The 24,580-nt window shown below is 32.5% G+C and overlaps 2 protein-coding genes across 5 annotated transcripts; one reads left to right on the forward strand and one right to left on the reverse strand.

Annotated features, from left to right (window-relative positions):
- The first annotated feature begins 1,077 nt into the window (after positions 1–1,077).
- On the forward strand, positions 1,078–10,797 carry LOC128177955 (uncharacterized). 3 transcript variants are annotated; one of them, XM_052844889.1, is made up of 7 exons: positions 1,127–2,393; positions 4,741–5,046; positions 5,202–5,397; positions 5,850–5,989; positions 6,770–6,928; positions 7,599–7,724; positions 8,401–10,797. In XM_052844889.1, exons 1-7 carry the CDS (start codon positions 2,330–2,332, stop codon positions 8,802–8,804), a joined length of 1,395 nt encoding a protein of 464 aa, XP_052700849.1. In that variant the 5' UTR covers positions 1,127–2,329; the 3' UTR covers positions 8,805–10,797. The 3 variants fall into 3 exon arrangements, with proteins under 3 accessions (XP_052700850.1, XP_052700849.1, XP_052700852.1); XM_052844892.1 differs by lacking the exon at positions 1,127–2,393 and adding an exon at positions 4,109–4,259; XM_052844890.1 differs by lacking the exon at positions 6,770–6,928 and having other exon boundaries at positions 1,078–2,393.
- Positions 10,325–24,538, reverse strand: LOC128177952 (sushi, von Willebrand factor type A, EGF and pentraxin domain-containing protein 1-like). Of its 2 annotated transcripts, XM_052844886.1 has the most exons (26): positions 24,388–24,538; positions 23,665–23,794; positions 21,554–21,637; positions 21,107–21,242; positions 20,848–20,972; positions 20,491–20,685; positions 20,144–20,329; positions 19,530–19,781; positions 19,195–19,401; positions 18,870–19,082; positions 18,207–18,743; positions 17,951–18,121; positions 17,603–17,761; positions 17,250–17,448; positions 16,850–17,052; positions 16,589–16,747; positions 16,100–16,330; positions 15,803–15,976; positions 15,470–15,658; positions 14,954–15,118; positions 14,646–14,762; positions 13,633–13,818; positions 12,853–13,008; positions 12,477–12,518; positions 12,254–12,365; positions 10,325–11,578 (listed from the first exon to the last, which is right to left on the reverse strand). In XM_052844886.1, the coding sequence occupies exons 1-26, from the start codon at positions 24,499–24,501 to the stop codon at positions 11,470–11,472; spliced, it is 4,551 nt and encodes a 1,516-aa protein (XP_052700846.1). In that variant the 5' UTR covers positions 24,502–24,538; the 3' UTR covers positions 10,325–11,469. The 2 variants fall into 2 exon arrangements, with proteins under 2 accessions (XP_052700846.1, XP_052700847.1); XM_052844887.1 differs by lacking the exon at positions 12,254–12,365.
- Positions 24,539–24,580: the final 42 nt, after the last annotated feature.

Here is a 24,580-nt window from a genome sequence, read left to right on the forward strand (position 1 = left end):
ACATGATTAGAAATCAAATCGGCGTATTTTGGGTAATCATATGTTGCTTGGTATAATAAAACGTTTATTGTTGTTAATTTGTTTACTAATGATCAGGGAATATGAAGATTTATTCCCCAGAGAAAACAATTTTTTTCGGGCGAAGCCCTCGGGAAATGGGATTTTTCTTGAGGAAATAAATCTTCATACATGTACATGTATTTCCCTCACCATCATGCAATAAATGTATATTGTAAATTTTGTTCTTAAACAGAGAATATTTGAAAAGGGTTTATATACTAGTAGCAACTCATGGCATATTAAGGCTGATAATTCGTGCAATGATAGTAAAACGTTGCAAGATTACATGAGACACGTTGAGCAACAGTCTCACGGTCGCAAAACAGACGCATAAACACCAGCGATTTATCTTACGATCTTTATAAATCGAGTAACACTCTTACGAGTACACAAAACGTTGTAAAACGTTCGTACTATATAATGTTCGTGCGTTGCACTGCGATAATTTGGATCGTGTTCGGTCGCGTCTGAATAGTGTGCATGTCCACTATTCAGAGGAGACTTGCGACCAGTTAAACATATGCAACGAATGCAAGAGCTCGTGCAACGTAAGCGAGGGCTCGTGCAACGTATGCGAGAGCTCGTGCGAAGCTCAAAAATTTCGATCACAAAGTGTGTAAAGTGGTTGTGCGCCAATTGTGAAAGGGGCTTTAAGGATATCACTTAGTCATCTTTAAGTAGAACTAATAGATTCATCCTGAATAAAGTCATCTGAAAATTTTTTTTAGAAAAATGGTTTCAGTTATTATTAATTGTAATTTAAGAGTACAGACCTATAGGTATGATATTTACAACTCCAGAGCCAGTGACCATTACAAGGCTGGTTAAAAATACTATTAAAGGGGCATGGTCACGCTTTTTGACAATTTTTTTCGATTTTAAAGTTTACAATGCTTTATTGAGGTACATGTATGTTTAATAAGCAACCAAAATTTAAGAGTCATTTGATGAGTTATAATAGAGTTTCAGAGCTTACAATTTTTTGCTATGCAAACAAGGATTTTGTTTATATTTTGAATGTTAAAGTGAAACTTCCAGTTTAAGTTTAAAAAGTTAGGAACAGTAACTGTTTATTTATGCTTAAAATGAATGAGAAGATAGACAAAACAGCTTGAAAAAGATTTTTACTGTTATATTTAACATATGACAAAGAGTCTTGCTTATAACTCTCCGATTGACTTTTAAATTCCATATGATCATTAGATATGCATTCCTAAGGCATAATGCACAATAAAAACAGCAAAATTAAATTTGACAAAAATCGTGACCATGTCCCTTTAAGAGGTATTTTCTTCATGTCGCCTTCGTTAACAAACATATTACATTATATGGCATTTAGCTACAAAATCTGTCACATCGAAATAACAGCTTTTTACCCTTAGTCGAACCAAATAATTGATCTCGCGCACTCGATGTCATATACTTTTGAAATATCTTTTTCTGTTATTAAAATACCTCGATATGTTCCGCACCTGAGGCGGGAATGTTGACGGCCAACTTAATGAACGGTGTTGATAGATCTAGTTAAGTGCCTAAATAGCCATGAAGACGAATAACGTCACCTGCATGTTCATTCTCTATATCTCATTTCTTTACCTGGGTTTATCTGAGTTAAATCAAAACACGGTGTAAAAACGGTGCTGTGTATAAAAAAAGTCATACACAAAGGATATAAAACATATTTTAAGCTAGTTTTTTTTAACTTTAATGCAAACACTTGCTAGCATCTACAGATTGTTTTTTAAACAACACTTAAGTTGGCGGTTAGTTTTCTTTTTTCTTTCTTTCCTCGTATTAAATTGTAGATGTGGTACGTGATCTTTAAAAGAATCTTGATTTCCGTATGCACTTGATCCTGGAATGGTCATTTCCTTCATTAATTACACACGCGTTCGTGTGTTTTGGAAGAATAACTTTTATCAACTGCCATATCAGCCGATGGTGTTCATGTTGATATGTGTGTAAGTGAGTGTGTGTGTGTATGTGTGTGTGACAGAGAGAAAGAAAGAGACAGAGAAGTAAAAATTGTTGACAATTGAGAAAGACAAGTTAAAAACACATTTCGTCTTGTTTGTGTGTGTATGTGACAAACAGCAAGAAAGAAATAGACAGAGAAGTAAGAATATTGATAATTGATAAAGACTAGTTTAAAAAAAAAAAAGGAAGCTTGCCAAATGGTACACATGTACCGCTCAGATAATACTCTTCGTCCCGCATTGAAGTAATCCATTTCCTGCAACACTTGAACCATTTAAAATAAAGGCCAGCGATGGAGTTGTTATGGTGGTGTTTTACTCTGCTGCAGGTAGTGTCGTCTGCTATAGCATCTTGCGGTAAGTTTATTTCTTTTTGACAATATGCTAATGTTTCGTCTTGACCTTAGTTACCCCTGTCTGAAAATATAAATGAAACTACCATTTGTAATTGCTCAACGTAAACTTCGTGTGTAGATCAATTTGCATGTGCATATTACAGTCTTTAAACGAGGTCGGTCTTTCGAAGCAGTTAAATTTTCAATTGCTATCTGTAATTCATGTCGGTGGTTAAAGATGGGGCCATTGGAGAGGGTTTAGGTATCGGTTGAAGAGATAAATGTAGGCGTATGTTTTTCCCAAACATATAGATAGAAGAAATTTTTTAAAGAATATATAAATCAAGCAAGGGGTTTGACAGGCCCCAGCGTCACGTACTTTTTTCCGGTTTCTACGGTGAAGCATTAGTATTATCTAAAACCTCTTAAGTTGTGAAGATTTCAAGTATTGTATTATGGTATAGTCGTACGGTCGGGTACTTGAATAGGTCAGAAATTATGACATACACTTAAAAATATAGCCAGTATATACGAGGGTTGTTCGGAAATTATTGAGACATTCACCCTTGATTCCTTGGGGGGAAAGATAAACCCTTGAAATTTCACCAAAACGTGCACCTGGATAGAGTTTATCAATGTAAAAAGTTTCTTGTCCATATAAATGATGAGATCACTCCTGGTAAACTGACCAACTTGCTATCACCTAGTGACAAGGCGCGATCGAAAACTTACCGCAACGTCTTTTTAACGCTTCTCATTGATCCTATGTTTCAAACACCTAACAAACAGAAGGAAATAAATGATTCTTCATCTCAAAAAAAATATCCAAATAATATTTGATTGATCGGTTCATTGATTTAATGATTGATTAAATTATTAAGACTTTATCAGTATACTTGTTCAATTTAGTGATATTGAACACAATCCTGTCAGATGTCGGTAGTATTCAATTTGAATCTTTGGAACGAGAATTGTATTGAATGAAATCAGTTTCTTGTGTATCATTTTTTCATCAATTTTAGTCGTCCGTTTCATGAATAGGTGACTGTGCAACCCAGAACCCAAAAAAGAGTAATATTACTCAAGTTTATTCATCCTGTAAATAAATTTAAAAAAAGATGAGTTACATTTTTAAAGGTGCTTCGTTCGTATTTAAAACAACATTTTAAGGGATTTTTTTGTTACCATTTTTTTAGTATCTACACCAAAGGCAAACCTAAAGCCAAAACAATTACAGCTGGACAGTGTGCGTTTAAAGTGCAAAGCAGTGACCATGACCTTTGTTTACTGAAAACTCAATTTACAAATGACGCTTCGTTATCCCCTCGCGCAACTTGTTGCGAAGGGGATATAGCATCGCTACCGTGCGTGTGTGTGTTCGTATGTGTGTATGTATGTGTGTATGTATGTATGTATGTGTGTGTGCACTCCATTTCAATTTTCTAGTAAATTGAGAAAAAACCTTCCAATAGAATTTCCTCAACCTTTGCACAAATATGCCTCATTGTAAAAGATTAAAACAAATGCAATGTCATATTAATTGGTCAAATTTTTATGCAAAAACTTAGATAAAATTACACCATTGTAAAGGGGGGGGGGGGGGGGCATACATTATGACAAAATCGTTCAAAACTAAAAAATATTTATCATTAATTGCACACTTCTGTAAAATAACAAATAAAAAATGCATGTGCCTTTCCAAACCATTAATACTATTACAAATAATTATTTCATTAAATCAATGTCATAATCAATTTTGTATACGAGTTATCAATCGAAATTTCTTAGTAAGAGTTATCAATCTTCCGCTTCACTTCTTTGAAACCAAAGTGAAAGTAAGCAGTTCAAATCATCAACTTGATATTTTTTGGATTTAGATCTAGTGCAGGTAAAAAAATGTAGTTTTTGCAGTAATGAAGGGGTTAGTAGAATGTGGTCTTCTCATTAACATAACTATATATTGCTAAATAATGCATCCCTACACACAATAACTCATGTCGCGAGCGGATGCTCCGCTTAGCGGTGCTATTGTTTGAAATATTGTCTATAAATGACTCGTTGCATGAAATACATCATTTAAATTTTTTACAAGAAACGCATCTATGCAAAACCCTTTCTGCGTGCATGAAAATCTACCATTCACATTCTTCTGATATTGCTGAACCTATAACAGTGGTGTGGAAGGTAATCAATTAATGTGTTGAGATTTCGACATAATTCTGGGCAATAAATAATTAAGACTTTTCAAAACACACTTGAATAGGCTATGCCAAAAAGAAATGTATATATTTTATTTAGATTTGAGCTTTAGGTGTCTACAAGGTTTTGTTGAGTAGTGAGTACATGCTGAATTTGTGTCTATGTTTCAGAAAACCCAGTTATTTCCAGTGGAAATTATTCAGCGGTTGTGTTCAGCCAGGAATCGCTGCTATTAAACTGTTCTGCTACCTCTTACGATCAGATACAGTGGTTTCATTTGCCCAATGGAAAAACGAAGGTTGAGCCATACCAATTTACTTGGTGTAAAGATGACACATGTAGGCTATACGATGACCCCAGAATGCTTAACATCAGAAAAGTCAGCACGGAGCTGAGTTTCAGTAAATTTATCTGTGTAGCATCCTGCTCTGCGACCGGGAAAAATGCTTCAGCTCATGTTTTGGTTATTGTTCAAAGTAAATTACTCACCTTACTTACATCTTTTAAGAAACCATTTTAAAAGAGTTCGTTCGTACGAGAATTCTATAAAGTTTTTGAAATTAAACTATATATATTATATATAATATATATTAAAATATATATATGTTCTTTTCATTTTTTTTAAATTAAGAATGTGCAACTGTTAAACCAGACGTCGCATCAGTCCAAAATGTTACCGTCAGCCTCGGAGAAACAGCAACCCTCACGTGCAAGGCAGATATGGGGACTTGTTATGAACTGAGTTTTCCAAATTTTTCGTGGGACGGAAACAGCAAGGATATATCAGAACTGAACACTACAAATAGATACTCAACTGATGTAAAATTGTAAGAATTCAAGAAGATCATATTTATCATCAATTTGTCTTAATGAAATCAATGCATGTAGCAACATTTAATTGTTATGATACACAGAATATTCATCAAAGAATATATTATAATTATTGGTTGTTTTCTTTTGCTAAACGACCATTGGTGTAACTACCAATTGTTGCAATCGTTTCAAATTGTATTGAAATAAACTTTTTTTGAAAGAAATGTTAACTACCTGTAGTCTAGTATTTAAAATTTTTTTTTCTTTCATTTGTTTTGTAATTGATTTTCCCTACATAATTAGCCATTTCTTTCTGATTCTATCTATTCGAAAATAAATGTAAAGTTAAGTATAAATAAGATATACATAACGGCGTTTAAACGCTTAGGAAGTCGAAAGCTAAACTTATTAATTTCAATATTTAATATAAAAACAACCTACATTTAAACCGTCATCTAAATTTTAGAAATGATACCGGGAAACTGGTGACAACGCTAACCATACGTGACGTCACAGAAGAAGACCTCCAGTCATTTGACTGTATCCTAATTGATGACCATTTTGAAGAAGGCCACGTTAGGAAGACAATATTTCTCTCATTATCAGGTAAACAAACAATTTAAGAACTCGTATTGAGAATCGGGGGTTATTTGTGTGTGTTTTTTTGTTGTTGTTGATTTTTTTTTTTTGTTACCTTTTTCTGGATTTGTTTTTGTTTGTTTGTTTTGGATTTTTTAGGTTTTCGTTTTTGCAAACTTAAACTGAATTGTATAACACCACATAATACATCATTATATTATTTAAAACGATACGATATCGAATGAAACAATATCATATATTTATTTTTTATATAGATGTAAAAGGATACCATTGTCATTTACATCATATTTTATGAATACCATTCAATTATACAAATTAAATCATATGCTTCGCTTTTTCTCCACATTATTTTATGATAACTTACACTGAAGTCAAACCCCGTTGAAACAAGTCTGAAGACCACCACTTACATATACCTATATATCTAACAATTTCCAAATATGACATGACAAAATCGTTCTAGCTGTTACATGTTTAGGACTTAGCCAAATAGATATTTAACTTGCTAGTGTGAAATTAAATACATTTTGTGAAAAGATTTTTTCAATATATACTTGCTACATTTACTATATGTACATTAAGTTTCACTGATTCGCCAACAAATTTCATTGACGCTTACATATCAACGATTTCTTGTGGGGGTTTTTTTGGATAATTTTTGATAAATGTTTTCAGTATATTGTACATGTACTGTCGTATATGTTTATGGTTTCTTTTAAAGTACGACATTGTTTGAAATCAGATCAGTGTCAGAAATGGTGTATTTATGTTCTTACATTTTTGTAGAGTCCAGATCGCAAGCGTCTTCCTCCATTTACATTGCCGTTGTCGCCACAGTGTCTCTTATTGCAATCATTCTTATCGTGATTACTTTCCTCCTATGCTGTTATTGCCAATGGCGAATTCGGTATAAATGTTGGAAGCCGAATACTCTGAATAAGAGAGGTATATTCTTTTAGCCCATGGCACTAGAGGCAATTGCTAAGTAAAGTCCCATATCTTATCATGTCTCCAGCGTCATCAGCTATCATTATTAATGGATTTCTTTTTGTTTTTTCTTAGTTATTATTTTGTTTTTTGGTTTTTGGTCGTTTGTATTAATCAATGTGCTTAATTAAAAAGCTAGAAGACAGGCACTTGAATAGACAAAAAACTAAGTAAATTATAAGTTAAATCCAGTTTTTTTTATCCTTTTAGGATGGTTTTGTTATTTAACTCGGTTGTTATTTATTTCGGTTGTCCACAGTATTTGAAATAAGCAAATATATGTGACATTTTACTACCCAATATTCCAGCAAAAACAGTTTTATAGGTTTTAAAATCGATATATTATTTCAAAAGTTTGTAAAAAGGAAAATTTGTTCAATTCATAACATCTTAATATATTTATCATTAATGCAAAAAAATCTTATAACAAATCAGTTTTGGCTTTTTCGCAGATCCATTTACTAATAATATTTTTAACAACTTAAAAACACAAGTACATTGTTTTTACAAATATTTTCAATAGCCATGATTCATATTCATGATTTGGAAAAAAAGCTCAAGAAATTTCATATCAAGTAATTTGGTAGATTCGTCGAGAGAGACTTAAAAAAATATCAACCATTTTCAGAAGTGAACAAGGCGTGGGATGCCTTGGTTTGGCATGATGACGAGCACGTGCAGGAGGCTAGTACGCTGCTGGCGAAGTTAGAGAACATTGGGTACCGAGTCTGTACCAAGGAAGACCAAACTAGCGGTGAGTTAAGACTCAATAAGGAAATGTGAAAAAGTATTTCGAATAGTAGGTGGTGGTTTATGTTTTTTTTAATGCACAAAGAGAGAGAGAGAGAGAGAGAGAGAGAGAGAGAATATGGAAAGAGAGAGTATGATTAAAGTTAAAAGTGGGTAAGTGAAGAGGGACACAACGTTGTAAATATAAACAAGCCTGGTAAAAGGTCTACCATAATCGTTTAAGGGATATATTAGTATAAATAGTTGTCTGTATTTAGGAGATATTGTAATAGCTGTCAGTAATAAAGGGATGGTGACGTACAATTTGTATGGGGGAAGACATGTCTAGCAGGAAATTCAAAGATGATCAAGACTAAACATTCATATATGTAGCTATTACAGTCTTTATTTTTGATTCTACAGTTTGCTAATATACGTGTATCTTTGTTTATTATTATAGATTATATTTTTCATCAGTATCAACTTTCTTTTTTTCAGAAGGCATTACAATATAACAAAAAATATTATATTTGGTGCCCTTTGTCTTGATTCATTTTTCACTACAATAATAGAATGAAAGTAAAGTTAGACGAAATAATCCAGATGTTATATCTTAGGGCATAAACAAAAGTTCACAAAAAAAAAAGTTCACAAAAAATCAAAATAAACTCTAATTTAATTTTGTTGAAAATGAATTGCAGGCCAAGATCTACAGGGTTTGGAGGCTTTGATCGATTCCAGCGCATGCGTTATCATTCTCCGTAAGGATGACGGTATGATGATGACTGTACTGGATAAAGCTCAGGAGAACCAATCAGTGGTCCTAATTCAGACCAAGGCTGATCTTCCATCCGTGCGTCATGTGGAAAATATTATAAATATATTTAAGCTTCGATGCCAGTCCAAGAGGTACCCTCCTCCCCAAAATAATGGGGAGATAAATAAATCTATGGCCGGCTTCCTGAAACTCTACTGGCCGTCACACGATACTTCTATTTTCAACTTTAGAAAAAAACTTATCCGAGACGAGTTTTACTACAGATTGAGATTAAAATTGCCGAAACAAAGTTTACACGTTGAGGCAGAACACATCCAAATGCAGTAACAGAAATAGATACATAAATTGTTTAATATGTAATATATCAAAATGTATTATGATTTGAACCGCCATTTAACAGCATTATCATCGTGTTTTTATCACAAACTCACTTTGATGGTTATCAAAGACTATATTTATTCGATTCATTTAAATACCAATCTCAGATATTAAACTTTCCCTCACACCACCCCTCTCAAAAGATATATTGCATTGTTTCCTGTAAAAAAGATGAATTCATTTTAAATCGGTTTTATAAATCTTCTAGTTTAGTTTTATGCATATATATGTAGTTTTTGTCACAGTTGATTCGATGCACAAGGGCATGCTCTTCGTATGAACAGATTTTAAAGCGAAGCAAGCTACTGACAAACAAGTTGATAAAACGGGACTCTCAACAGTCGCGATTAAAGTCAGCTTTTTGTCAGTTCTACGGTCGATACAACGACCTTGTCAGCAAATACAGTCTTCCTCTGCGTCGCATGCTGACACTTATTGTTAGACCAAAATGTATCACTTAATTGTCAACGGATTTTCCCGTTTTCCCCGATTACGACAAAGAGCACACGGCGAGTCTGACTGGTCAGCAGAGGATGCTTACTCTATGGCACCTGATCCTACCTGTAATTTCTTAGAGTCCCGTGTCTTCTATGCACCTGTTTTGTTTTTTTTTCTTTCGGGCTTTTGATTATAAACACTGTCCGTTATCACCACGTGTCATTTTTACTAGTGTTGTCAAACAGCACTCGGTTAACCGCCCAACCATGCTAATCTCGGATAATAAAACTGGTATGCGGTAAATTTTATTGAATATTTGTGTCATTAAAAATAACCATATTTAGATCTTAGCTAGTCAGTGGAAGATGCTCGTGACAGACATTAAAATCGAAAAGATATTTTAATAGAAAAGCGGTTTCAAAAGTCGTGAAATGTAAATGATGTGAAATGGAAGTAACTTATAGGGAAGGAACTACAAATATGTTACAGGGACAACGTCTCGATTGCCGTCAAGATTATTTTTTCCGTTTTCAATGTTTACAATGTTTACAAATTAGGCATTTCTAATGGTCAACAACAATTTGAGTTTCAGTCGTCAAGTTATAAGGGATATAAAGAGACCCTAATATTCTTTGTAATGTAAACAAAGCTTTAATCATGCCTTTGTTTATATTTCGAAAATTCTAAATTTGTTCTTAAAATGAATATGACACACACTAGGAACTGTATTTATTTGTCCAAAACGAATAAGTAGATTGAAAAAGTCAGCTTGAAAGAGAATTTTACCGGTATATTTAACAATTGTTAACAAAAGGAAGGCACGATCTTTGTTGGGTAAGAACATGTCAAAGTGGATTTTCAAAATTAGTTCAAGTAGAATCATTGTATCAAGGAAAAGACTTTACCAAATACGGAAAGGTTTACGGAAGAATGCCTTTAGAAGAAGTTTCAATTAAATACTTTATAGAAAATAACTTTTTTTTCTTAAGTAAATACTGTACATAACTTGTTGAATCATGTAGAATACAGAATTCAAATTGTGTAGCTTCTTTCATTAAAAAAAATATAGCAATACAAGATAATAAAGTTTCTGTACAACTATTGCACGCACGTGTCTATTTTATGAAATGAATATTTTGCTACCTGACAATAAAAACTGTTTTGGAAAATATCTGTCTGTATCTTTGTACACAATAGTACGAGAATGCAGGATTAAACAATGAATTACCATTTTTAGGCAAATGTTCATTATTATTTCAATTTCAGAACTACCAAATCACAAATCATCATCATAAAGCAATAACATTTGTATCACTAAACTTAGCAAACTACACTGTGGCTTGAGTTCATTAATATTTGTTGAGTACCAGTTTTCTTTAATTTCATTGTTGAATTGATCGAAATTATAAATGGTAATTGAAGTGCATTTTTTTCTTCAAATAACATTATTAAAGTATCGTCTAGATCATTATCCATCAAATTTTGTATCTGCAACACTGTGCTATTTTGATTTTATCTAAGAAAATTCATGCCCACGAATGTTAATAAAACTGCAATTTTTTTTTAGAGCAAAACTGAGAAATTGGCATTGAAGCTTCCTAAGCAGCTAACATTAGTTACTTAGTCATTAGAAATAGCAAAATTGCTGCTTAAATACTGACATGGAGATTAATAAGATAAATAACATATACAAGTAATTGAATAAAAATCATGATGAACAAGAACAACACAGACATTAGTCATATATGCATGAAACATTTAAAAATTAAAGACAAAACCCTTACAAGTGACTAGAACTAAATAGTACCATCCACTATTAATAATACTTAGGGAGATAAAATTTATATCGTTCCCTCACAAATCCTAACAAACGATATATTAAAATCTAAACAAGAGATATATTATACTCTATCCATAATTTTTGAAACTTTTAAGCAAAGGCTTACAAAGTCAAGTAAAATGAAGCTCGAGATAATTTCAAATCATTGAACAAGGATATCGTAACTCAAACCACCCACACATGCTATATAATATCACAGTCAACATACGAGCCCTTTATATCAAATATTCACGTACACGTAATGCACTATCACTAACAAGGAACATTTATCTAGACGATTTAAAATAAATAATTTGCAAATCCGATCACCAAGTTTTCGACATACAGGTGAGCATATTATTTCTTGTACCCCCAAGCCTCATACGGAGGGGGTGAACCGTTGGGAGTCAATGTGTTTCGATTTACTCTAGATATACTTCTCTCTGTGTTGATCTTCGATTGGGATCTACAGTCAAAAAATGAAAAACAAGTACAGTCAAAGTAAATGTAGTTTAAGACATTAAAATTATTTATGATACAATGGGATGTTCAATTTTATTTCATATTTTAATTTAAGATAACCCACGTTACGTTGAATCTGAATACATTTGAAGTTTAGAGCATATTATCAGAATGCATTAACCATTGGCTAACATAAGATTATCAATAGACACGAGTAATTATTCAATAAGACCTTTCGATAGTTACTGTTCATTATAATCAAAATTTAATAGAAATTTTTCAAGAACCGATAATTTCTTTGTTCTAAGTGTTGAATCAAATTGAATGTTAGGATTGCATAATTGAAAGATTTATGCATACAAGTCTCTATGCAAGTACTAGATGATCACATGATATATGATTTTTCCAAAAATATTTATAAGATCTTGATATCCTACTGTATCTATTTAATACATACATGTAATTATGTACTCCCGAAAACCAAGTGCATATGGAAAAGACTTACATTTGCATCGCATGCTGTCTAATTTATTTATATATATTTATATAATTAAATATGTCCAAATCAAATTCATTTCATCTATTTGCATCGCTGTTCTATAGCCAATCATACATCAGTATTGTTATCAATGCTTTTAATAGAGATACATTTTCATGTGTGAATAGTAAAACTCTCTACCTTTTTGTACAGCGGTATATACAAATAGAAACAATAGCCACAACTGCTATAATCACGATCAAGGATCCACTGGCGCTGATTATGAGAAAATACTGATTTTCTAACCCTAAAACTGAAGAGTAATTATCATCAAAGTAAACCTTTAGAGCAATTCCATCAATCAAACTATGATGTTTAAAGAATAAACTCATCTCACGAGAACGCTTAATATATATCTACTTACATTGTTTTACATTATTTTCTGTAGTGCTTGCAGAACTGGGCACTGCAAAGAAAAAAAAATATGTTTTAGTATTTGAAATACCATTCGGTAATAAATAATTGCTGTTATGCAAGTTTCCTATTTCATGCATAACAAACGAGCTTTTTTCGTGACAAACAATGTTATAACGGGCTTCGCAACATTGAAAAATCGATGGGGACAAAATTGAAAACCAGCTTTTTTAAAGTGAGAAAATATGTTTTAAATATTTCTTTAATATCTTAACATCAATATTAAAACACGAAAAGATAATTTTTATTTACTAGATAACTAGTTAAAAAAAATTAAAAGTGACCATCAGAAATTTACTCATAAATCAAATCGAACTTCCGATTACCTGAACAAGCAGTAGAGCTTTGACTGGCGACAAACTGTGTAGTATACCCACTAGGACATGTTTTGCAGTACGTTTTACCCATCTCGTCTTGGTAAGTCCCGATGGGACAAACCTCACACAGACCTTGAAGATAATATGTTCCACTTGGGCATTCCACTGCAAACAATTTTACAAGCACGTCAACTCATTATCAACCATTTCACATGTAGTTTACATATTAAATGTAAATTTACTATTTAATATTCTACTATAAGGAAGATATATGCACACGTATATTTGAATGAGGGGGTTTTGTTCAGACAAGAGAAGTATTAATATGTCCATATATGTTTAATGTTATTCGGTAAAATAAAATGTTAAGATGAGGTATGAGTCTTTTTTTTAGTCCAACAATATTAGTAAATAAATATTAAGATCAAATACAGTTCAATTTTCTTTTTAAAAATTGACGGTTGAGAGGGTTAGATGGTTATGCCCTTTTTTAGACTATATTGATCTCCTTGCAAAAAAGAGTTATGTATAGATATTCAAATTTCAACGATAATTTGTTCTTGAATAAAATGTTCTTTAATAAATAATAGTTTATGTCTTAAAAAAAACATTTTTGAAAATTCAAAGCAGATCTGATGGATGGTTACTTTATCGACCATCGAACCTCATTAATGCATTTTGTTTAATGAAATCCAATCCAATACCAATGTTCAGAGAAGTCATATATCAACTGGTGTAAAACACATCGCGCGGGGGAGGAGGAATCAACAGAAAAACTTGTAAATTTACCACAAAGAACATCTGTGGTTCCAAAAGTAGATTCACACAGTACGGAGTCCGTCAGAGAAACATCTGATGATGTGTAAGTGATTCCGTCCACAACAAAACTCAACAGACTGTACGAGGAGTTCAGTTGGTCGGCAGATGCTGATAATTCGTCTATTGCCGTGAAGAGCTCCGCCAGAGGCTGACTCACTGTCGAGTAAAGATTGAAGTAAAGCAAACAATGATTTACCGTTTGTGTTTTCCTTTATCATAAAGAATCATGCGTACAATAACTGATATACAAATGGGAGTTAAAAGATAATTAAGTTGTCTTTTATTGAAAAAAAATACGTTAAACTCCTTTAATCATAATACATTTCATAAGTGGACATATATCATAATTCTATCAGGTTTGTTCATCCTCTGACAAAAAAGCATATGGCATTAACCAAATAATATATGTACTTAGCAGTACATTAAACCTATGTAAAAGCTGCTTGATTTAAGCATTGGTCATTGCAGTATTACATTTGAACAGAATGTCATTAGAGAAAGTTACAAACTTTCATAAAATTTACCCACCTCCAAAAAATGATTAAAAAATGCATCCATTGATTAATATAAAATTGTGTTTGGTAGCAGAAGTAAAGTTCGCATGCGTCATAAACTTGAACACATCAGAAATTAAATGTATTTGTTGATTTGACTTGATATTTTTTCACATCTTTTACAAATACGAACTATCAAAAAAGGCAAAATACTCAATAAAATCAATTTAATAAAGCAAAAATGCAAAAGTCCTTTTAAAAATTCCTTCCACATCTTGGGATAAATCTTTATAAGGAAATATTAACGAGGTTTCAATATTTTAAAATATCATTGGGGGATGGGGAAATGGTGCAAACAAACTTTTACACCATAGAATTATCGATTTCTATCAAATTTGAAAAGGTCCATTAAATTTAAAAACGGTTTGATTAAGCAGCGTTAAGATTAAATGTAGACAGTGTACTGTTTTCTAAAAATAGCTGACTTACTGTTTTCATACAAGTCATAAGATGTCAAGTCAATATCGGTACTTGTGAACGTGACTGATAAAGTAACTACGATGCTGCTACTAGTCGATCTCCGCTTTCTTCCATATAATGCACAATCTTTAAATAGAAAGTGCAACATGTCGTTTATTAATCAAATAACCATAATATAATTACGTACAAAATGCTTTCAATATAACAATGATTTTTTTTCATTCGTCCATTTTTTGTACCTAATTAGTATGAAAATATGAAACATAGCAGGTCCTCGTATTTAAACAAACTGGAAAAAAAAATGTTTGTTGGCTTACCGGAAATTTCCACCTGAACATCGCAAATGTTGTTGTATCTACACTGCAGCCCTCCCTGCATATTGTTTTTTAAGGACTGGGCGACAGAAGCAGCTTTCGTACAGGGAATGAGGCGACCATAGCCGACATTGGCTTTAATCTGGACATTTCTTGGTCCATGTCCTCCTATAACATGTAATCCCGCCATAAAGTGCAAACTTCTTTGATTCATGAAATCAATTAATATGTCATTTGAGATATTGAAAAACTCAATTAATCTCTATATTTTGGCTTATATGACAACTAAAGCTCCGAATTGGTATACAAGTTGTTAAGTGTGCATTTATTTTAACGAAGCAAATATTAATGCTACGGAGAACTTATTATCATGCCTGGTAATCGAAAAGGATTTTATTTTGATTTCACTAACATTAATCATAATCAAATGATAAACATTGAATAACATTCATTAAACACTTCATGGGAGCTAAATGGAGTCAGCATCGCGGGGTTGATCAAATCCATTTAATAACTTACGTCCACAAGCCGGTGGTATTCCGTTCCATTCGTAAGCAGTACCCGGACCACATATATATTCATCTAAAGGCGGGTTCGCGATTGAGAAAATCAATCCTGGGCGACAAGACAGTGAACAAGCAGTATTTCCATCTTGATTAGTAGAACAGTTGGATTTGGTCCCAAATGATTTTGGTAATTCCGAACATGCTGAAAAACATTTCATTTAAAATATATAGTTTTTTTTAGAATGTTATTTTCAGACACATTGTATATTATACTTATATGGACATGGGTCAGCAGTGTATTGGGTTTTTAAAATATCATTTTAGACACAATGTATATTATACTTACATGGACAAGGGGCAGTATTGCATGCAACAGATTCCGAGAAAAACTGAGAATCACATGGTATGCCGTCAGAATCCGGCGGAGGACTTTTGCATTCTCGAGTTCTTGTTTTCATTCCACCATTACACGTTGTAGAACACGAAGCCCAAGCGTTCCATTCGCTCCAACCGCCATTCACTATTTAAAGTTACAACACATTGTAAAAACACAGTCAATAGAATGATCTTGTGGTTATCAGTTCTGGCTTTATAATAATTATATATTGTAATAATAATTTGATATTTTGATAATGACATGTACCTATTTGTATTTCACATCGTTTCCCTCGATATCCCGTGGGGCAGATACAAGTGAAGTTAACCCCGTTGTTCGTACAGGTGCCTGCGTTATCACAAGTGGTCTCGGAACAAAGCCTTGGTGCGTTTTGGCAATTATCTCCAGTAAAGCCATTTTCACATTGACACACAAAGCTCTGTGCTTCAGACACACAAATTTGCCCGTTACAAGGATTAGGGTTGCAGTGGTTTGTGCCTAAAATTAGGTATACAAATGTTGAATGATAAATATTAACTTTAGAATACTAAAATTTGTGAAAAACATGTACTTAGAGTATATATATTTGATAAGCAACATTGTAAATTTCAAAGGGGAGAAACTTGTGTCAGGATTTAAATCACAACTTGTAAAGACGTGTGTCTAATTTCTTTTGCCTAGAAGAATAAACATTTATTAATTAATCTAAGTCAAATATAAGATGATGCACCAAGAAAAACAACAAAAACCACTGACTATAACAGACGCTTGGCACAGCTACTGATGCTCCAATCAGATTTTCTATTGTTAGATCAATAAGGGATGACAATGACGCATTACACATTGAGGCAAGCTGTGCAACGTCAGAATCGCTGGAAACACCGGTTATAAGTCTATAGCCAGACACTGCAACACCTGAAGAAAATATCAAAGGAGAACGTACAGTAAATGGCTGTCTTGGTTTTTTTTCCTTTAAATATTATTCATTATGCCAGTTAAAAGAATATGCAAACTTACTATTGATGTTTTCTTGGTTATTTTGTACAATGATAGAGGAGAAAGAATCTATCACGGATATTCCAGGTGCTAGTGGAATGGACGTAGAGAATGTCTTAGTACCGTCTATAAATATATGCGCGAACTGGTTTGTAGTGTCCAGAATGAAAGCCACATGAGTCCATGTTTCAGTGTTCAGTGTTATATTCGAAGATATTTCGTTGCTAAAAAATAATCAATATTAATTAGTCGTTTAGTATAAAGTTTATATCGCTTTGACTTCAATTTCAATGCATTAAATTGAGTAATAGTTGCACACTTGATAATTCACATTTAATATCAGTTTAGTATTTACAGCTCATTTCTTATCTTTTAACAAAGATAAATTAAAAATATTGAAATAAATGCGAAACATATATACCCATTTATTATAAAGTATAGCATGTTCCTGTATAGAATTTCGATGTCACACGATGCCGTGCCTGCTTTATAAAGTGCAATGTTGTTAAGGGCTGTTGGAATCTTAATCCACATTGATATTGTGAGCTGTGTTTCTTCCGATGTTAAATTGGCAGAAAACGAAAGACTGTCTCCGGATTGTTTGAAAACAACATCAAAATCTACAAAAAAGAAGGCCCAACTCGTCAACGACAACAGAAACTAGTACATTGTATTACATACCTTCATACCTTATACTGGTATATCTTAAATTATATCATCCATATATTTTAAGACCAAAAAATGTTGTGTCAAAGCAAATCTTTTGATTTTTACCTTTACATTCAGACAGCATTGTACTTCCAGATTTTGAACTTTTCCCTGGAGGACAGGCTAAGCACGTGGAAGACATACTTTGTGGCTGATAAGAGGACCGTGGACACGGGCTGCAGGGAACAAGACCAGAAACGGAGTACTCCCCGGGTTTGCACTGGGCTGTAAGGCAAACATGCAAAGTAGTGGAATAACTTCCAGATATGTACACATGTACATTAAATTGTATATACAATTTATGCAAGTTGCTTTGGAGAATATTACAAAAAAAACCATCGAGTTGAGAAGACAGATGAATAAATTATATATATACATGTATATATAACGTCGAAGATAATTATAATATCCGACCTATGCATTCGTTCTCGCTAATGGACGCCTGGTTTAAGGTTGAAGTGCCGACAGGACACGATGTACACGATAGGGCGTCTTCTGTATCCTTGTAGGTTCCTTTGGGACAATCGTAGCATTTTGGATTCCATGGGTCTGTGTTGTCTAGGTACGTACCAACAGAGCAGGGAACTACAAGCAGAGCCACAAGTCTTAAATTTCAACTTTTGACCACCGCTTTATTCTACTCAATTCTAATCATTTCAAATAAACTTACCACAAGTTAAGGTACTCCACCTGACCGCAAGACCCTCATCACAGAAAGGATCACTATAGCCAAGTTGGAAACTGTTGTTATCTGGAGACAAAGCTCTTACTGTTAGACTTCCATTTCTACCTAGATCTTTTATAACGTCGAAAAGTTTAGTTTGCAGACTTTCAAGGAAATAGAACGTGTCTACATTGGAAGAGTTAAAATTGTACCAAGAAGTTGTCAGTAATGTTTCAACACGTATTTCATGTGTATTCCTTTTGGTTCTGTCCGTTGGCATACTGTTATATCCACTGTATGTGCCTATTTCATGAGTGTGTCTTTTTTTTCTACGTCCCGAAACAGGTCCACAAGTAACCACTGTATTGTTTACATTACACTCAGTTTCATCAGGACAAACACCAGCAAAGCCTCTTTTCTCTTGATATTGCATGAGGTTTATGAAGTTTGTTTTAATATCTGTCAGAACGGTTGCGTCATTACAGTCTCCTGTGTAATAGGAAAACTCCCCCAAAATACCTGTTTTCCGTGGATTTTTCCTAACTGTCAATAAAAAAGTAAGATAATTATGTTCTTTTATATTGACATTAAAGTTTGAAACAATTTTGGAAGAAGTTTCCTTTAATCAAAATTATTCCTCGCAGAAAAGAACTTCGTTAAATTATTTACCTGTACAATTAGCCACAACATTGGATGGCGTGAAAGTTCCTTGAAGATCACTGCATGTATAGGCGCCAGTAAAGCTTCCACCATTTGTTCCAGCTACGCCGTATGGAATATCAAATTTGTCTGTGCATTGCATTTGGCAAAATCGTCCATACAACCAAGTATCGCACACCATTGCTCCATTCAATGGCGATGGAAGTGGATTGCAGGGGTTTTCTGAAGATTGCAAAAAAATGTCATAGTATAAAGAAGTTTGCAACTTGTATATTTATTTATAAATGGAGAGAGAGAAAGATAGAGACAGACAGAGAGGATATTGTTTTCGTACTTTGGCAATAAGGTTGCGTGCCACCTGCATTCCAATATCCCTTTAAAGGATAAGCAGTGATGTTTTTTTCACATGTAATATTGCTTTGTCCAATGAGAGGAAATACGCTTTTGCAGCCAAGTTTACATGTAGATCCATAGGTATATCCGTCCGGACATTCGATAGTCATATACGAATCAAGTATGAGAGGCGGTTCACAAATTATTTCTGAAATTATTTGAACACATAATGCTTTACATTTCAGTCATGTGGTATAAATATAATCCACAGAAAAAAAGTTTATATTCATTTAATGTTATTGCATTTAAGTTTTTATTTAAATCAGAGTTCATTACCTTCAACGATGACAAAGAAAACACATTCAGGGGAAACATTTCCATCAAGATCTGATGCAATGTATCGAATTTCAGTTTGTCCCACTGGAAAACTAGATCCGTTAATTGGACCTACGGTTTGATTGACAAAGGATATTCCAGAGTTGTCCTCTGACAACGGCGAGGCCCAAGTTACAGGATCAGACGGACCTGTTTTGTTGGCATAAGTATAAATATTTTCTGGACAACGTTTCAGCAAAGGAGGTTGACTATCTGTGAATGCAATTCCATAGATATATTAAACACATATATATCATTATGTTAATACAATGCCATAGATATATTTTACATACATATACAAGTAATTTAGTTCTGGTTGTAACGCGCTTTCTGGTTGGCTAAAAAATTATTTTATATCGTATAATACGATTTTATACGATAGAAAATGGTTTGAGACAGTTTAATATGCTTTTTTATAAACAGCTTCGCGATTTATAGAGTGTAAATTGTCCGAAACCATTTTATATCGTATAGAAAAATAAATATTGAATTCATTCTTTAAATAAATATTTTATCTGCTCTCTAAAGTAATTGCGTCCGTATCTTGGGCAGTTAATTAAAAAAAAATTATTTACCTTTGCAATCTGGCGTTTTATTCGACCATGTTTTGTCCTCACCACATACAGTTTCTGTTTCCATTTTGCGAGTATAACCTTCCTTGCATTTAGTTGTACATAAACTGTTGTAGTAGTTTGAATTCGTACAAGAAACAGTTCCATGTTCTGGATACAATTTTGGATCGTTTGAAGGGCATTCTATAACTAATACGAGATATCAAGACAAATATGAGTTTTGTATATGGTAACATTTTCAAAATGTATAATGTTCTTTAAGGACATATCTAGAGTAAAAAATCATTCTAGTGGTTTTTAGAATTGTAAATAATGCAACGCTGATATCACTGATAAAGATGATAACTTACGTTGGCAGATATTCGGCAGGGAATTTTTATGGCCATTTGCATTACAGGTTATGGACTGGATTCCATCATTGGTCATTGGGACCATTTCATAACCTTTCTGACATGTCACATTACATGTTGTACCATATAGAAATTCTCCAGGAGGGCAATTCACATTTCCATTCACGGGCCATTTAATGGGAGAACATGATGTTACTGTAAACATAATTATGATATTTGTTAATTAGTAGATTATCTTGAATGTACATGTATATATATTATTTACTTTTATGAAATGTTTATTTCAACTCTTGTTGAAATTCACTTGATGATAATATTTTCATCGGACAGTTAATTTTTTGTTTTATTTGCATGCACCTTTTACAGTAAAACTAAATGAGCAAATAGCTCTTTGTCCGCCATTGTCTACAGCTTCGTATGTAATCGCTTGAAAGCCCCTGTCAAATTCCGATCCAGATTCCTTTCCAAAAGACAGCGTGACCCTGTACATTAACAAATGTAAAATGATTACGTACATTTTTCATTTAGATGTAAATTTCAGTTTTAATAGGCGGGGCAAGATTTAATGTCAACTGTTATGTCATGTAAAATACAATTATATTTAGATTTTCTTTACGGTAAAACTCCTTGTTCGGGGTCTGTCGCTGTAGGTTGAGTCCAACTATGATTTGCGGTAGTCCTTAATCTGTCGGCATAAATGACAACCCCACTGGGTGGACAGCTGGTGAACTTTGGTGGAATGTTGACCTTGTCTGAAAGGTCAGTGATTTCATTAAGAAAATGGCAAGTAAACTATGATATCAAAATCTTCTAGCATATTTTAATTAACTTTCAAATAAAAGTTTGACAAGCACTGAAAATAACCAAAGACACAACCAATAAAGTAAAATATTGTCAAATTTTCGGGACAACCCGTCCCTTCTTCAGGACATATTAATATATGTGATAAATATATATATATATATATATATATATATATACATATATATATATATATATATATATATATATATATATATATATATATATATATATATATATATATATAAAAACAGACACTTACCACACTTCCTACTCCAACCCCATTTGCATTTTAATCTAGACCATCCTCGTTTTTTTCTCCTTAGTGTTGAAGGTATGTCAGAGGCTTAAAGAAAGAAGTTTTTTCTTATAAAATATTATGACATTTACAATCTCAAATGTAATGTGTCCTTTTAACATTATTACATCAAAATGAAAAAATAATATTCAGAGATTAACATTTCATTTTCTGCTGAATAAAATCAATTATTAGTTATCATACAGGGGGTCCCAAAATATCTGATACCTTTTGAAATTCGTATAAATTAAATAGTATTTGGCCAAAAATTGTAAATTGCGACTCAAATATAAAGTAAAATCTTTTAAATTTTTTCCACAAAAATGTTTTTAAAGAACAACGTGCTTTTATTAGAATTATGATGTTATAAAAAAAACCATCATATTTTTTTGGTTGAGTTAAATTCTAATCAAGATAAATCGTACAAGAAAGCAGGCATCTTCCGTTTTAAACTGTATTATCAAACAACACCCACTCCTGATATACCGATAGTTTAATGAATTATGAAAAAGAATACCCTGTTGAATACCAACTCAACTAGTCAACAATTCCTTAAATTTTGAGATTTGAGAAAGTGGGATCCGTACAGTGGCTGTTGTGAGGAATTCTACCCATCGACTTGACGTTGTCTTTGATAAAAAAAAAAAAAGGACGTCATTTGGAGCACTCTCTTTGACTTTGGTGTGTTTTTATGAAAAATGCTAAATTTTTCAAAAACTCATAAATATTTGTGAAATTTGTTGAATAAAATTTTACATCATATACATTAATGAAAATACCTTTGATTTTTTACTTAAAAAAATTCAAAAAAAAAATTATTCCAAGAGTAAATAGTATTAGATATTATGGTACACCCTGTATTATGAGTGTTTATGACGAGTGTCTCACTTGTCACCATCTCATACATGTAACCCTCTCACCGTAGGTACTGTACATGTATATACAATAAAACTCGTTTAGTACGAACACGGATATAGCGAATTTTCGGATATAGCTGTTTTTGAATTCCCGGTAAAAATTTTACAAGTCTTAGCAAAATTTTACGGTTATAACGAATTAGGATATAACAAATTTACAGATATAGCAACTCATTTTGAGTCCCGAGGAAGTGAATAATAACGAAATTTTACACTTTAATAACGATTTTTTTTTACAGTTAAAAAGTTTGCACTACCATTTAACATAATAGTTTGAATGAATTTATTCTCATAAATATTTTTTCAATTTAAAATCCAATTATTAAAGGTATCAAAGTAATGTATTTTTATTTTAAGCCTCATTTAACAGAAATTATAGTCTGGTGAAAGAAATCATGTATATAGTGAATTCGCTATAGTTATTATTACGAATTCGTTACAGCAAAACTCGTTTATAACGAATTTCAAGGGACCATAGAAAAAGCTTCATTATAGCCGTAATTCGCTATACGTTTATAACGAATTCGTAAAAAATATTATAGCGAATTCGTTATAAAATAATTAAGGGTTTTTCCGGCTAATAGTTTTCTAAACTATCGTAAGTTATAAAATAAGTATTACCGTCGTATACAAAAAATGTCAATATAACCATTTCATTTCAATTTTTAAAAAAATTCCGTATGCTATTTGAATTTGAGTATTTTATATATGCATCTTAAAATTGCATGTTTCTTCAATGAAATTTGAAATGGAAAATATTCGTTATAAAACTGATAAAATACGTTAAAATTTTGCCAGCGGGGGTCATAAAATTACTTCGTTATAGCCGTAAATCCGTTATAGCCGTGTTCGTTATATACATCAATTTTCTATAGGTTTATATAAGAAATTTGCCGGGACATGAATAATAATTCGTTATAGCCGTAAATTCGCTATATCCGTGTTCGTTATATTCGAGTTTTGCTGTATATGGATATAACGAATTACGGATATAACGAAGTAAATCCATTGGTCCCTAGGACTTCGCTATAACAGAGTTTTACTGTATTTATAAAAGAAAGAATTTCATAGTTAAGTAATGTAATCAAGTTATATTTGTAATGCTAAGTACATAACAATACACCATTCAACATAACATACAAGTGTGAGAACACATACCTCTATTTAACCATCGTCCATCAACACACGTGTAAATTGTATCTCCATATAGAAACGGGTCTCCATTTTGAACAAGTCGGTCATCATCCCCTTTTTCATTCACATCTAATTCACTAACTCGACAGGTTTTCTGTCAAAACACGGACATGGTTATAATAAGACAATCTCACACATTACTATCTCCAAAACTCAGTAAAGTCGGGATCATTGCAAAATAGGAAAATCATTGTCAAATATAGGTCCTGAAATTTCTTTCCAAGGGGTCTGAAATGTTTTTTTTTAAAAACAGAATGATGTCAAATACTGCATATTCTTTTTTTTTTAATGAAAAATGACTAATTACACAATTTAATTTACTATTCATAATTTTTAATGCATTTAATTGAATTATTCTAATTATTTATTAACGTTTAGTACCGATGTATTTCTCTTTTTTTATATAGAAAATATCCAGAGAAATACTTTTATAATAAAAAAAAGTAAATCGAAAAAGAACTATCTTTTTTGAAACCTACATATTAGATGGTTTTAAAAACGCTTTTTCAGAAAATATGCCTCGTACCAAAAAATATGTCCTAACTAAGATTTTACATGAAAATTAATGCTAGCTAGAGATAGCTTAACTAATCGAATGAATTACCATTCAGTATAATTAATATTAACAACAGAACATATGCATGTATTAATATTTATACTGAATTTATATATACATGTACATTGTACCTTATCCTCAGTCCCTCCTCCAAAACTCATGCTTCCAGCAACATTGATCAATATTGCACTCAGGCAGACGCCCAATAAAAGGCGAAATTTGGTTGATGAAAGCGTTAAGGCCATATCGATACCTGTGTTACACTCAACGATTGATGACTGATACATACAGAGATAAAAAAACGGGATGTTTTATACCCCTGAA

The sequence above is a fragment of the Crassostrea angulata genome, chromosome 3 (genome assembly GCF_025612915.1).
Source record: "Crassostrea angulata isolate pt1a10 chromosome 3, ASM2561291v2, whole genome shotgun sequence".
NCBI lineage: Eukaryota > Metazoa > Mollusca > Bivalvia > Ostreida > Ostreidae > Magallana > Magallana angulata.